This window comes from Gracilinanus agilis, chromosome 5 (assembly GCF_016433145.1).
Source record: "Gracilinanus agilis isolate LMUSP501 chromosome 5, AgileGrace, whole genome shotgun sequence".
Lineage (NCBI taxonomy): Eukaryota > Metazoa > Chordata > Mammalia > Didelphimorphia > Didelphidae > Gracilinanus > Gracilinanus agilis.
The window spans coordinates 106,084,055-106,100,401 of record NC_058134.1 but is presented as its reverse complement, the minus strand read 5'-3'; the positions used below and the strand labels follow the sequence as shown (position 1 = coordinate 106,100,401).

The following is a 16,347-nucleotide window of genomic DNA, read 5'->3' as shown; positions in this document are numbered from 1 at the left end:
TCAAGTGCTTATAACTTTGTAAGAGCATGTACTAATGCCACCAATCTAGATAAATCGCAACCCATCTTGGGCTTAGTAGAGATAAAGTCTTTTTGAGAATTTAATACAATATTTGACAAGCACACTTGCAAAATTTAGAAGAAAATGCCATGTGGTGATGCAGTACAAAGAAACAAGTCTTTAACACTTGGAGATTCTGAGAAAACTTTTTGGAATTTTTAATTGCTCCTTTTGGATGGGTTGGATTGCAATGGGCAAAAACAAAAGAGTAGATAGGCTCTTCTGGGCAGAAGCTACAGTCTGTGCAAAGTCACAGAGGAAGGAAAGCATAAAACATCTTCAGCTAGTAGCTGTTTGGCAGGTCCACAGAGAGAATATGGACAGGAACAATATGAGGTAAGGAAAGGTAGGAGGGTTCCCAATTGTGGAACATCGTGAGTGTCAAGTTACTTAGAGAGTCTCACTTTTTTCCTATGTAAATGTTTTTGAGATTCTCTTTTTTAATATTAATACCTCTTTCCAATGATTCACTTTCTACCCTACAGAATCTTCTCTTTTAAAAAATAACTGTAGTTAAGCAAAACAAATCAACAAATTGGTCTTTCTTGAAAATGTATGCCTCAACACTAATACACTGTTATTAGGACACAACTATTCTGGAGAGCAATATGGAACCAGGTTCACAACTATGCATGCCCTTTGTTATGGTAGAAATTATAGAGATATAAATGATTATAGATCAAAATCAAAATGCTAATTCCTTTGACCTAAAAGATCACCACTGGGTCTGTATCACAAAGAGATCAGAGATAAGGGAAGAGAACTTACCTGTACCAAAATGTTTTTTTAACAGCTTTTTTTGTAGTGGAAAATAATTGGAAACTGAAGTGGTTGTCTATCACTTGGGGAATGGATGAACAAGTTGTGGTATATAGTTGTAACGGAATATTATTGATTAATAAAAAACAAAGAATACGATAAGTTCAGAAAAACCTGGAAGGAAGCAAAGTGAAGTGAGCAGAACCAGGAGAACAGTGTACACAGCAACAGAAATATTATATGATCATCAATTGTGAAGGACTATACCATTATCAGCAAAGCAAGTCTTCAAGATAACCACAAGGGATTCATGATGAAAATATTATCCATAGTGAAAGAAGAAGCTGTTGGAGTCTGATTGCAGATCAAAGCATTCCATCTTCCCCCACTTCCTTCATGATATTTCTATTGTATTTGTGATATGTCTTTTATAATGATATGAGCAATATGGAAATATATATGAAAGTACATATGAAAGATTGATAATCTTATCAGACAATCTCCAGGTGGGAGTGGGTGGGGAGGGAGAAAATCTGAATTTTGAAATGTCAAAAAACAATTTTCAAAAATTGTTTATACATGCAACTGAAAAAAAATTAAACACTGGGAAAATATGGCTTTTTTTTTGGCCCCTGTAGTCCACCATCTCTCTGCTGAGAGAAGGTAGGCATAATTCACTATCATTTCCCTGAAGTCAGGATTTAGACTCTGAATAGATTAGAATTTTGAAGGTTTACATGGTACATTTTTCCTCTACATTATTATATTCTTTTCTCTAAGATTAGAACTTATAAATTATCTTCCTCTTTTTCCTAAGGGAAATCCATATGGAATTCAGAATTTCTTATCCCCTTTCCCAGGAGCAGACATGTATCTATTAAACAAACTACTACAACCTCTCTGGTATTCTCTTAGATAGGATAAAAAGCCACTCAGTTCCCTAGTGTTTTATCTCCTTTCCAGTTAGGAACTCAGCTTTGCTATGTACCCTTCCCCACACTCAAGGATCAATTTCCTCCCCCAAATATACTAGATCTACCCTTCCCCCCATAAGTCACTTAGTGAAAGAAGATATTTATATATATGTATACACATATATATTATACATACAAGAAAAACTCATGAAAATAAAGTAAAAATGATATAATTCAATCTGCCTTCAGACTTTATTTCTTTCTCTAGAGGTAGATAACACTTTTCATCATGAGACCTTTGGAGTTTTCTTGGATCATTATATTGCTGATAATAGCTAAGTCATTTACAGTTGATCGTCATACAATATTGCTGTTACTGTTGAAAATATTGTGTTCTCCTGGTTCTGCTCATTTTACTTTTCATCAGCTTATTTATGTCTTTACAGGTTTTTCTGAAATCTTATAGCACAATAGTATACCGTTACAATCAGATGCCACAATTTGTTCAGCTGTTCCCTCATTGATGGATATCCCCTTAGTTTCCAATTCTCTGTCACCAGAAAAAGAGCTGCTATGAATATTTTGGTACAAATTTTGTACAAGTCCTTTTCCACTTTCTTTTATCTCTTTGAGATACAGACCTAGTAGTGGTATTGTTGGAACAAAGGATATGGACGGTTTTATAGTCCTTTGGACATGATTCCAAATTATTCTACAGAATAGTTACATCAGTTCAAGACTCCACCAAAAGTGTATGTTTCCCAATTTTCTCACATCCCCTCCAACATTGTCATATTCCCTTTTTGTCATATTAGTCAATCTCATAGGCGTGAAGTGGCAGCTCGAAATTGTTTGAATTTGCTTCCTCTAATCAATAATGATTTGAAGCATTTTTTCATACAATCATAGAATGTTTTGATTTCTTCATCTGAAAACTGCCTCTTTATATGCTTTTATTTATCATTTGTCATCTGGGGAATGACTTATATTCTTATAAAATTGACTCAGTTCTCTCTCTATATATGATAAATGAGGCCTTTGTCAGAGATACTTGCTATAAAAATTCTACCCCAGCCCCATTTTCTGTTTTCCTTCAAATATTAGTAGGATTGGTTTGTTTCAAGGAGCAATTTTAAATTTCATACCCATATGGATTTTTATGGATCATCAGTAGTTGTCTACTTCCTACCCAAGAGAACTAGCAGAAGAGAAAATTATTTCCTTTCTCTTATACCTTCGCAGCCTGTTGTTTGGGCTTCTGCACTAGGTGGCATAATAGATAGTGCTTTAGACTTGGAGTCAAAAAAGTCCTGAATTTAAAATCAATGTCAGACATTTTCTAGTTCTGTGACCTTGAGGTAAACCACTTAATCTCTTTCTTCCTCAGCTTTTTCATCTAGAAAATGGGGATAATAATGATATTTACCTCCTAATGTTATTGTGAGGATAAAATGAAATAATATTTGTATTGTTATTATTCCCCATAAACACATCCTAATATTTCTACAATGACTTCTGAAAATTTGGTTTCAAGACTAAGAGAGCAGATTCCTGAATTGTAGAAACTAAGAGCATAGTCCTAGCCATTCCAAGTCTTTCAAGTTTTTCTGTCTCTCAGGCCCCATGGCTGTATAATGGAGGTAATTATACCTGGTAACCTGTTATGTTTGTTTGTAAGGGTAAATGAGATCATATATTTGAAATGTTTTCAGTTCTTTAAAGAGAACCATTTAAGTATTATGAACAAACTAGGAGCTAATGTCTTTCCTACATTCACTCATGTTTTGGAAGCCTGATAATCCTTTCTTTATCCCTTTCTTATAGACAGGGAATTATATATTTTTTCGTTGTTTCTTTGAATACTGCTGATCACCCCTCTTCTTTTGTGCTTCAAGCATCATTAACAACATCTATCTTTTATTTCTTCCAGCCCTTGTCCATTCAATTTCATTCCTTAAAGTTGGTCACAAGCTTCTCTTTAGTATATATGCTGCCAAAGCGAGCCACAAGCTTCTCTTTAAACATCCCTCTGAACCTGGTCAATGTCTTTCTGGATTTCCAGTGACATTGATAGATGCCACTTATTGTTCAAATGCTTTCCTGAAAGGGATTAAATTGTGTTCCATTGGAGTTTATTTGCTTGAATGCTGATCAAAGGTTCATTTATTTTGTTTGTGCAAGAATTTTTCAGTTTTGCATAATCAAAATTAACTATTTTATCTTTTGTAATTGCTTCTATCCCTAATTTGGTTAATAACACCTCTCCTATCTATAGTTGTAAAAGGTATTTGATCTACTTCTCTTTGAATGTTATTTTTCATAGTATGATTTTTTAATATTAAGAAAATTCATTGGATGGGGGCTCAGTGCTAACTAATTAAAGAGATTTTTGCATTTTTTGTAATTTATGAGGAAATATCAGAACATTTTCCTTCATTGTCTTTGAAAGTAACAAACTAGTAGCAGACTAAGCGGTGGGAATTTGTTGTGTCTCTCCCCAAGGTTACCTGAGAGCTATTTGTTAGCATTTTACACCATCACAATATTAGTACACTCCATAGGGTGACTACAGTTGGTGGTACCAAAAGTCAAAATGCTTCATTATCTTTTTTTTCTGAAAAAAAAAAAAAGACTGATCTCAGTCACCCAAACTCTTGATTTTAGTTTCTCTTTAAGATTCTTTTATTTACAATATTGACTACAATATCTAATCAAACTTGTGTTTGATTTTGAGAGTAAATTTTCTCTGCCAGAGTTTTAAATGCAATTATTCATTTGGTGGGATTGTGCATTGTGTGTATAATTTGAACAAAGAGAAATAACAAATCTTAAAGGAGTAGAGCACATTCCATTCAGCCAGTGTTGTGTAGGCTTTAGGTCATAAAACTTTTGAAAATGTGCAATATTTTTAGGGGCTGGGAAGGGGGGCAACATGATATATTGGAAAGAACACTGGACTTGGAGACAGAGATCCTGAGTTTGAATCCTGGTCTTGCCAATTACAATCTGTGTGAGCTTAGACAACTCACTTTACTTCTTTGGGGCTTAGTTTCTGAATCTGTTAAATGATGGGGTTGGACAAGATGATATTTAGATTTCCCGTCATTTCTAACATTCTTGGATACATGCTCTAGAATCCAAATCCACACTGACATGGTAGGTAAAGGACTTGAAATGGCAGATGAAGCACATCTGTCGTAACTGGGCATCTTGACCTTTGCCTAGACCTACCTTTAATACCTAGGAGAGCCATGGAACAAAGTTTGCAAACTTCTCATATTTACAAGGGATATATATGGTGCACACAGAGCAGTAAGAAGTGAATGTTATTTTTTTCACCTTCAATGTCTAAACTATCTTAGGACCTCAATACTCATGCCTATTAGTTAACATTTTATTCATCTATATACATGGTCTAAGGACACCAGATAATCATACATGCACAGAACTAATTATTCTTTGGGCAAATGGATTAGGATCACTAGAAAAACTTCATGAAGAATTCATGACTTATAATGTTAATGCATTGTTAGTAATCTTTTTGCATTATAATCCTCCTTGACTTCTTTATAACAGCCCCTTCCTAGAAACTCTTCCTTTGTCTTTCTTGACAGTTCCTTCTGATTCTCATGCTCTTGCTATGTCTTTGTTATTTTGTTTCTTCTCCTTCCTTCCTTCCTTCCTTCCTTCCTTCCTTCCTTCCTTCCTTCCTTCCTTCCTTCCTTCCTTCCTTTCTTTGTTTGTTTTTGTTTTTTTGTTTGTTTGTTTGTTTGTTTGTTTGTTTGTTTCTTTCTTTCTCCCCTTGTTTTAGAATTGACACTAAGTATTAGTTTTAAGGCAGAAGAGCTATAAGGGCTAGGCAATTGAGGTTTAGTGACTTGTCCAGGGTCATATAGCTAGAAAGTATCTGAGGCCAAATTTGAATTCAGAACTTCCCAACTCCAAGCCTGGCACTCTATCTACTATGCTACCCAGCTGCCCTCTTATTTTTCTCTATTTTGATATCATCCATTTTCATGGCATATAGTCTCCTCCCTATATAGATATCTCCAAAATCTCCATCTCCTGCTCTGTCTTTTCTCTTGAGCTTCAGTCTCATATTACCAACTGTCTCCTAGATCTTTATATCTTGCTGTCTCACTGGTAGCTAGAACTACTATATCCAAAACTCTTTTTTTTTCTTCCCTCCCTCTATCAAAACCAATTCCTCTTGATTTTCTTTTCTTTTTGTTAGTGACATCAGAATCCTCCCAATTGCCTAAATTCCTTGATTCCTTTCTCTTTCTTCCTCTTGCACATCGAGACTTTTACTTTCCCTTGCAATAAGAATTGAGTCTCTTGTCCTTTCCTTTTTCTTCCCATTGCCATAATTTCTCTAGTCATGTCTAGAAAATTCCCCCAATTTCATTCTCTTACCCTTCAAAATTTTAGCCTGGGGGCAGTTGGGTGGCCCAATGGACAGGGACTCAGGCCTAGAGAAAAAAGGTCTTGGGTTAAAATCTGGTCCTAGATACTTCTTTATTATGTGACCCTGAACATGTCACTTAACCCCAACTGCTTAGCCCTCACTGCTCTTCTGCCTTGGAACCAATACTTAGGTTTGACTCTAAGCAGAAGGTAAGGATTTTTAGAAAAAAAAATCTACGCTAAACAAAGATTAATTTTCTTAGGGCATTCCTTTGGCTATGGAACTTACTCTTTTAAAAAACTTCTTTGGCTCCTTATGCTTATCAAGGAAAGTTAAGACTCTTTAAATTGACACTCAAAATCTTTGACAATCATGTGAAATGAAGGTCCAAGTAGGAAGAGAGTAACACCATTAATTGTCTCTGTCTTGAAATTCTCTCTCTTCATGAGCCCAGGCTCTGCTGGGTGTGCATTTGGAAGTTCCTGCTTAATGTCACATTATATCCAGGAGACACACTACTCCCCCTTTCTATATTTTATCCAGATGTGGAATAAAGTCTTTTCTTTTAGTCTGGAACAATGCTGGAGTTTTTTAAAAAGATTTTTTGTCCGGTGTCCAGTTTCTTGCAGCCATTAATAGCCTTTTTTCCTTGGTCTAACTGCAAAAACACCTATATCACAAATGCATAAATAACATGAAGGTTTAAAATGGTAATGTATGCTAAAACAAACAAATATTCAGCCATTCAATCAAGAAACATTTATTAAATGCCTACTAAGTACCAGGCACTGTGCTATGCCCTTCAGATACAAAGAAAGATAAAAGGCAGGCTTATTCTTTAGAACTTACAATCTAACAAGGAGACGACATGCAAACAAATAGGTACAAACAAGTCATACATACACAGGATGAACTGGAAATAACCAATAAAGGGAAGGCCCTAGGAATGAGGGAGAATTGGAAAGGTTCCTGTAGAAGATAGAATTTTAATTGGCAATTAAAGAGAGCCAGGGAAGCCAAGAGGCAAAGATGATGATGGAGATCATTCCAGGAAAAGGATACAGCCAGAGAAAATGTTTGGAGTCTGGAGATGGTGTCTTGTTCAAGGAACAAGAAAAAGACCAGTGTCATTCTTTTGGAGCATGTGGCAAGATGAAAGGTGTAAGAAGATTGCAAGAGTATGAGTGTGTGTGTGTGTTCATATTATGAAGGGCTTTGAGTATGAAAAGGAAGATCATTTTTTATCTTAAAGGTGATAGCCACTGGAATGGAATAGGGATGTGCTAATTGAACAGTTTTGTGCTCACTCTAGAAAGAATTCTTTGATGAATGGAGGATGGACTGGCATGGGAAGAGATTGGAGTGACAGGGAGACCAACCAACAGGCCTTTTCTATGGTCCAGATGTGAGATGATGAAGGTCTGCAGCAGGGTAATGGCAGTGTTAAAGGAGAGAAAGAGGGTATTTGAAAGATGCAACAAAAGTAAAACTGACAGGCCTTGGCAATAGATTGGGTATGGGAGTGGTGGGAAAAGATGGTATTTAGTGAAAAGTCAAGAATAACACAGAGTACAAGCCTGTGTGAGTGGGAGGTTGGGAAAACTCTCAACAAGAATAGGGACGTTAGGAAGAGAGGAGTGTCTAGAGGGAAAAGTGGAAAGTTCAGTTTCGGACATTTTGAATTGAAGTCATCAACAGAAAATATGGTTTTGGATGTCCAGGAGGCAACTGGAAAAGGGATTCTGGAGGTCAGGAAAACAATTAGGGCCATATAAGTAGATCTGAGAATTATTAGCATAGAGATGCTATTTGGTACCAAGGGAGTTGAAATCACCTAGTGAAATAATATTAAAGGATAAAAGAAGAGGGCTGAGGATAGAGTCTTGTGAGGCACTCATGGTTAGTGGGCAGGACTGAGATGAAAGCCTACCAAAGGAAACTAAGGAGGAGTCATGCTAGCCAACCTAGGGTCAAGCATAGCCACCTGCAAAATTTTTTATATGACTTTTGTTGGTCGGTTGTTCCACATTTTCAAATGTATACTTGGATATGAATTAATGAAACGTACAAACAGAATAAGCCCTCAAAATCTCCTATGGTTATCTGCATTTTCAGAGGAGCTTGTTAATTCAATCAAATATTTCAGAGATAAAATTTCAGATATTATGAATAAAAATATTTTAGGGGAGAAATAGTCCTTTTGTAGCCCTGCAAGAAAAGGGGAAGATGCATACCAATTGGGTTCTGAGAGTTATAAAAATCCAGAAATATCCAGAGGATCCTCAGAATAATAATATGCTTTTCTTCATCTTTGCTTCTTCTTGAAGATAATCTAAGTAATATTTCTTGAATCTCATGTCTCTCCTACTTTTTATTACATTTTTTTCTGTTCCCACTATCTAAGCAGCCACAAGATATAGACATGACATGTGGTATCATCAAGATATCCTGGTGTAGAGTGTGTCACATTAGGAGTCAGAACGATTGATTTAAAGTCACATGGTGTTGGGTAAGTCTTAGTTTGAGTTTCCTCATCTCTGTAAAATGGTGATACTAATAGCACCCACCTTATATGTTGGGAAGATCAAATTACATGCTATATGTAAAGCAGTTTTCAAACCTTAAAGCCCTAATTTTTTTATTGGACTTGGCCTCACAAATAGGTCTCAGCTCATCATAGCTACAATATAAAGGTAGTGTAGGGGACAAAGTCACCCAAAATCATGGGACTATAACACTTGGGGGTGAGGTATAGGACATTCAACAAATATGGATCCTAATGTATTGTACAGCCAACATAATAGCATGGAAAGAATACTAGACTTGGATTCATGACCTGTTTTGGTCACTTACTAGTTGTGTGACCTTAGAAAAATCATCTGACCTCTTTAAATCCTTTTTTCTTATCTAGCTTTTCTTCATCTACCTCAAAAAGTTGTTTTAAGGATCAAAAGGGCTAATTCACATAAAGACATTATAATGAAATGCCACTTCTATGAAGCTACCTATAAGTGAAGAGCCATCCCATAGGAAATTAAGACTATAGTGAGGGGGAGTCAGGAGTCTCTCAGTGAAAAGGTTGTGAAGGATAGCTACTATGATGTGGGCATAAAAAAGGGATTAGATATAAATGTGTTATTATTGACCTGAAATCAACTTGAGATCGTAGGACATAGGAGCCCACATCTAGAGCTGAGAAAGACCTCAGTATCATATGGTCCAACTCCCTCATTTTATAGCTGAGGGGTCTGAAACATAGGGAGGTAAAGCAGCTTGTTCAAGACCACTTTCTCAAAGCAAGGTGGTTCCTTTGCCCTGATGCCAGACCACTTAGTAGAGTCTAAGGTCATTATTGCCCTGCTCCTTCTAAGTATCCACCATGATGCTCCACAGTATCCTTCCCATCCATCCACAGGACACCTTGGATTCATGCCCTTTTCTTCTTGAGAATTCCTCCCTCCCTTGTAGAGCAATGGTCTTTCTTCCTTCTTCAGGCTGAGCTCCTTCCTATCACTTTTCTCAGGGCAGCTTTCATATCCTTGTTTCTGAGACTATAAATCAGGGGATTAAGCATGGGAGTTACCACAGCATAGAAGAGCACTACCATTTTGTCCTGCTCAGCTGAGGCACTGGCACGGGGCTGCATATAGGTGAACAAAGCCATCCCGTAAGACATGGAAACCACAGTGAGGTGAGAAGTGCATGTCCCAAAGGCTTTGCGGCGTCCTTGGGTGGAACGGATACGTAGGATGGCTGCTACAATATGAGCATAGGACAGAGAAACCAGGCAGCAGGGCACCAGGAGCACGATGACACTAGATATTAAAATAATGATCTGATTAAAGGTGATGTCTACACAAGCCAACCTCACCAGGGCCAGAGTCTCACAAGCCACATGGTTCAAGACATTTTTTCCACAAGTGGGGAGTCTCACTGTGACTGCTGTCTCCACTGCTGAATTGGCCAGGCCAATGAGCCAGGAGACTATGGCCAGGCTCACATACATTCCTCGATGCATGACCATGACATATTGCAAGGGGTCACAGACTGCCACGTAGCGGTCATAAGCCATTGCTGCCAACAGTAGAAACTCAATTCCTCCTAATGCCAAAGAGAAGAAGAGCTGGGTGGCACATCGGGTATAGGAGATGGTCTTTTTCTCCATGAGAAAATGTGCTAGCATCTGTGGGACCCCACTGGTGGTGTAGATGATGTCAACAACTGAGAGGTTGCAGAGGAAGAAGTACATGGGGGAGTGGAGTCGAGCATCCAGCCATATCAGAAGGATGATCAGCCCATTACCCAGCAAGGTCAGCAAATACATTGCCCCAAACAGCACAAAGAGTCCAGCTTGAGTCTGCTGGTCAGTGGAGAGTCCCAACAAGATGAACTCATTGACCCAGGTCACGTTATCAGCCCCCATTGAGTAGGGAAGGCCAGGCTGCCAGAGGAGGAGAAGCAATAGCAAAATGCCACTCAGGATGCTTCTGCTTAAGTCTAACAAACTGAAATAGGACTATTCTGAGCACTAATTTCTTGACCTGAGTTTTGAAGGAGAAATTCTTTGTTGACCCCACCAGTGTTCATCTTTGAGTCATGAAAATGGCTCTACTTTGAGGTCATTAACCATAGTTATCTCTCTAGTTTTTAAAACTATACTATTTATTAACAAAAATTCACATTTGTTTGACTATTTAAAGAAATTGTTTGACTATTTAAAAAAATTAATGCATTAATATTTCCCTTGCACTGAAAACATTTGGAATGCTTTTTTACAGTTGAGTTCAGGGTAGTGAGAAAGTCTAAGATCTTAGGAGTTATAGTAGCCCAGCAGTTCTAGACTTTTGTTGTGAGGGTCATTCCTCTCACTGCTAATTCCAGGGGTCAGTGGACAGAATACCTCCATTTTTGTTTACTCCTTGCAGACTTGTTTACCTCGAGCAAACAGATCTAAGTAGGACACTGGCATTTATTAGATTTATTGTGATTCTATACAAGTTGTTTCTTTAGAGAGAAAGGCATTATCATATAGTAAAAAGAACAGTGGCATTTCTGGTTTCTTCAGATATTCTTCAGTTCCATGGTATTAGCCCATAAACCCTGACTTCCCCTTCTACTATTTTTTCCTTCTTATTTGCTTAGTATCAAAGAAGCAGGTGCCATTAATGGGTATTATTTGGGTGGGGATTGAAAAGTGAAAAGCCAGATTGCTTACAGAAGCAGTGGAAGCAAGATTTGAGGAATCTCAGAAGAGATTAGACACCAGAGGTCATCTTGATAGGCCAGTCCATGACTGAACAGGAATTCCCTCTCAAACATATTGGAAAAGTTACTATTCCTCATTTGCTTGAAGACCTCAAAAGAAAGGGAACCTAATTTCTCCAAGAGTAAATCATTCTTCTTTTGGATAGTCTCATTGTTAGGAAAATTTCCCTGGCAATCCACAACTTCTACTCTTTGTTCCTACTACTGTCTTCTGGATCAAGAACAAGCTTAAGTTCTATGTCTTTCAAGAGTTCTCGAAATACCTGAAAAACTGGCATCTGCTAACATTTTCTCCCTGTCTTCTCTTCCTTTAGCTAATCTTCATATTGGATGATCTTGAGGCTGTCCTGCTTCTGACATTAACTTGATAATATTATTTGTGTGACCTTGGGTAGTCATTTCACTCTTTTCTTGGAAGTTTTCTCATTTGTATGTAAAATGAAGGGGTTAGAATGACTGTCTCTGAGATCTCTTTCAGCTTGAAGTCTATGACTCTGTGATCCTAAGTCATTCTACTTGTCCTTCCCTGAATGTTTTCTAACTTATTAATATCCTTTCTAAAAATGTGGTACCCAGAGCTAAACATAATACTTGACATGTTATCTGCCTGTTACAGCTATATACTCTTGTCCCTAGGTCTTCTCAATTTGGATTAATATTTCATGAGCTTTTTGGCTGCTTTATCACACTGGTGATTTGTATTGGGCTTGTAAGCCACTAAAAATATGAGACATTTTTAGATTAATTGTTGTTAGCCTTTCCTTTCCTTTTTGTACTTGGGAAATTAACATTTTGAACCCCCAAATAACTTATCTCTATTCAATTCCATCTTATTGGATTTTATCCAGTATTCTAACTTGATATTTTTGAATTCTGGTGGTCACCCATTGTTTTAAGTATGTCTTCTTCCTTTGTGTCAACTGTCAGTTTAATAAGCACGACTCTTATTCCTATATCCAAGTCAATAAAAAAATTTATGAATAGCAAGATGTTAAACGTGGACCATTTTGAAGCTGACATTTTTGAAGCTGAAAAACTATTCATTGGGTCATTAGATCAACTAGCTGGATGTTTCTTGATCCATGTTTGTTTCTTTTCTCTAATAGCACGATACACTTTGTCAAATGTTATTCTAACATTTAAGCAAAATAGCTATAGCATTTCTCTAATCTATTAGTTTAATAATTCTGTCAAGAAAGTAAAGGAGGTAGGTTTGGAATGACCTGAAAAGGGATTGGTTGTAGGTAGTAGTAAAGTGGGAAGCAGGTCAATTGTTAGAAAATGGTGTTACGCATACTAAGAAGATGACTGGAAAAAAAGGATGAGACAAAATTATATTTCAGTTGAGTGATCCTACATTATCTACCCACATTTTGTAGTTGTGAAAAAAGGTAGAAAAAGAGGTAAGTAGCTCCCATGGCTCTTGTTCATTTAGGAGTATGTACTTGAGACAAGGAGTTTTGGATTTTGATGTCAAATGATGGATTCTTTCTACTAATGTCTATGTTTTGAATTGAAACTAATCACATCAACCACATTTTGTATTAACAAGCATCATGCCTATGGTAATAAAACTCACTGAGGTTCTCTCTGTTTAAAGTATCTGCATCTTGGAGGTTCTCTATTGGCTCAAAACTAGAGGAACTAATCTGAAGTACTGAAAAGCTTAATTAATGGTTGGTAAAGTTATGTTGAGTTGAATAGTGGAGCTTTTTTCATTCTGTAGCTGAGAGGAAGAAGTAGCAAATTCTCGCTGACCCCCATTCTTACATGACATTTTTATAAACTATAAATTTCTTTGGGATAGGGGTCCTATATATATATTTTTGCTAATGTTCCTTTCTGGTACTTTCTATAAGAATCTATGGCCCATAGGCAATCTGTTGATGTCAATTCATAGATTGACTGAGTGGTCTGGTCTGGTTCAGAGAAGAAACCTGAAGAGACCTTGTGTCCAACTAGTGATGTAAAGGCAGCAAGAAATGTTAGGTCAGTCCCTGCTGCTCCTAAGGATTATTGTCCAATCATCTTCTCACCTTCATCCATCTTTCCTTTTCCCTCAATAACTCACCTGGACTCAGCAACTCAGCTTGGACAGACGACAGCTTCTCCCATGAGCAGCACTTTATCCAGTAAAGTTCTTAAAGTAGATGTCTTCTTCTGTCCCTGAAGTATTTCTGTATGCTTGTGTCATTCATGGTGGGTAACTTCTCCAGGGCTAAGACTCCCTTGAGGGCAATTACTCTCTCCCGATGTCTTCTCTTTTTTCTCCCGTTCTTCCCCAACAGTTACTTCTTTACACTCACTGCTTTTCCTCCTCCAAATTCCCTATGGAATAAACAATCTGAAAATATTTTATCTGAACTTTTAATTGTACTTCAGATTCCTGGCCCAATTATTATGTCTCTCTATGCCTTTTTCCCTCCTCATGGCTATGCAATGGAACCCTTTGAGCATTAGGGAAAAAGAAACTTATTGTCACCATTACTCTACCTGAGAGTATGTGATGGCAGCTTTTGGTAGAGGGGAAGAGGAGCCTAGACCTCTATGCCTGGGTTGTCTTCTATAAGACAAAGACAGGAAGGAAGCTCTTATGGTCATAATAATATTCAATAACCATGGAATTGGTGGTGGGTGAGGGAGAAGGCAGGACACATATTTATATTATTTAACTCTTGGGCCTCTGATGACTATAACAACAATAATGATCATTAGCATTTATAGAGCATGTATACAGATTTTCAATGTAAATTGCACTGATTGATTATCTTTAGACCCAACGTTTGCATGCTGGCATTGCAAGCATTAGTTGTTTGAGTATGGGAAAGTCATTTCATTTTTTTAGATCTCAGTTAACTTATCTGTAAAATGAATGGTTGTTCTAGATGAGTGGTTCCCAAATTTTTTTGGCCTACCACCCCCTTTCCAGAAAAAAAATTACTTAGCGCCCCTGGAAATCAAGTTTTTAAAAAATTTTAATAGCAATTAATAGGAAAGATAAATGCACCTGTGGCCATCACCACTCCCCTAAATCGCTGCAGCACCCACCAGGGGGTGGTGGTACCCACTTTGGGAATCACTGCTCTAGATGATCCACATGGTTTCCTTCTATCTCTTAATTCTATGAACCAGGAATGGAAAGGACCTTTATAACCATCTAAACAAGACTATTTAAAGTTGGAAAGATTTTGACAGTCTGAAACTTCCCTCAATTCAAACTTCCTGAAAAGATGGAAGAGGAAAGGGTAGAAGGAGAGGATGCTTCTCATTGTTTCTTTTTTTATTTTTTTAACATTTTAATACAATTTAAAAAATCATTTTCAGACATTAAAAAAAACACCTTTACCTTCCATCTTACAATCAATTCTGTGGATTGGTTCTAAAGGAAAAGAGTGGTAAGGGCTAGGCAATGGGAATTAAGTGACTTGCCCAGGATCACACAGCTAGGAAGTATCTGAGGCCAGATCTGAGCACAGGATCTCCTGTCTCTGGGTCTGGCTATCCACTGAATCACCCCGCTGCTTCCTTTTTCTGACATTTTTTGATCAAATTCTTTTCTTCCCTCCTACTCTTTCCCCCTTCCCAAGATGGCAAGTATTATGATACAGTTTGCATGTGTTAATATATAATACATATTTCCACATTTATTATGTTTTGAAAGAAGATACATCATTTACATTAGAGAAAAACTCATGGAGGAAATCAAGTGAAGAATGGTATGCTTCAATCTACATTTAGACTCTGTCAGTTTTCTCACTGATTCTTGAGATAATAAATTTCCTATCATAAAAGTGTTCAAGGGGAGACTGGCTGCTGGCTTGTCTGAGACATTTTAGGAGTTCCTGATCAGGCAGGGATTGGATTAAATTTTGTATGAAATTCTTTCCAGCTTTGAGGTTTTAGAACAATAATTGCTAACAATTATATAATATTTTAATATTTATAAAACACATTATACATATTTATCTCAGTTGATCATCACAAAAACCTTGTAAGACATGTACTATTGTTACATGGATTTTTTTTAATGAATGAGATAACAGGCTGAGAGAGGTTGAGTGATTTGCCTGTATCACACAGTTAGTATGAGTCTGAGTCAGGATTTGAACTCAGGCCTTCCAGACTCCAACTCAAGAATGTTGTCCACAGCTCTCTAGTTCACTAAATTGTAGGTCTTTCTTGGTCCTCAGCTTCCAAAGAAACTTAATCCTAGTGTCTGCCTAACACACTTTTTTTCTTTTTTACTTCATTTTTTCATCCTAAGCACTTGGGTTCTATACTGTTAACCATGATATATCTGAGAGTGACTTAAAAAGGATGGACATTACCCAATTCCCTAATGTTTCATACTTTCTCCAGTCAGGAACTCAACTTCAAGGAGGAATTTTTAATTTCATGTTCATTCCTAAGTCATAGGTTTTTAATGATTGTCTATTTTCTGTCCAATCTGAGGCTAGCAGAAAGCAAAGTTATTTTGGCTCTTACACTTTTGTCTCTCTTTCTTAAGAGATCCATATCAGTTGGCCCTGTAAATAAATATTGGACTTGGTGTCAGGATATACTGAGTTCAAATTCTACCTCAGATGCTTGGTAACTGTTACTCTTCACCTTGATTTCCTCATCAATAAAATGGAGATAATAGTGGCATTCCTTCCCCCCACCATCAGGGTTACTGTAGAGATAAAATGAGATATTTGTAAAGTGCTTTGGAAATCTTAAAACACTATGTAATTGCTAGTTATCATCATCATCATCATCATCATCATCATCATCATCATCATCGTTGTTGTTATAATTTCTTAAAGTCTCACTTTTTTAATAAAAGCTTCTAAAAATTTGATTTCAGGACTAAGAGGACCAAGATCCCCTGGTTCTAAAGGTTAAGATTGTAGTCCTAGCTCTACCAAGTCTTTCAAATTTTTCAGTGTCTTGGACTCCACA

At 37.1% G+C, this 16,347-nt stretch overlaps 1 protein-coding gene across 1 annotated transcript; it reads right to left on the bottom strand.

The window, feature by feature from the left end:
- Positions 1-9,631: 9,631 nt before the first annotated feature.
- On the bottom strand, positions 9,632-10,564 carry LOC123249894 (olfactory receptor 2F1-like). The gene has a single exon (XM_044678990.1). It carries the CDS (start codon positions 10,562-10,564, stop codon positions 9,632-9,634), a length of 933 nt encoding a protein of 310 aa, XP_044534925.1.
- Between the last annotated feature and the right edge of the window lie 5,783 nt (positions 10,565-16,347).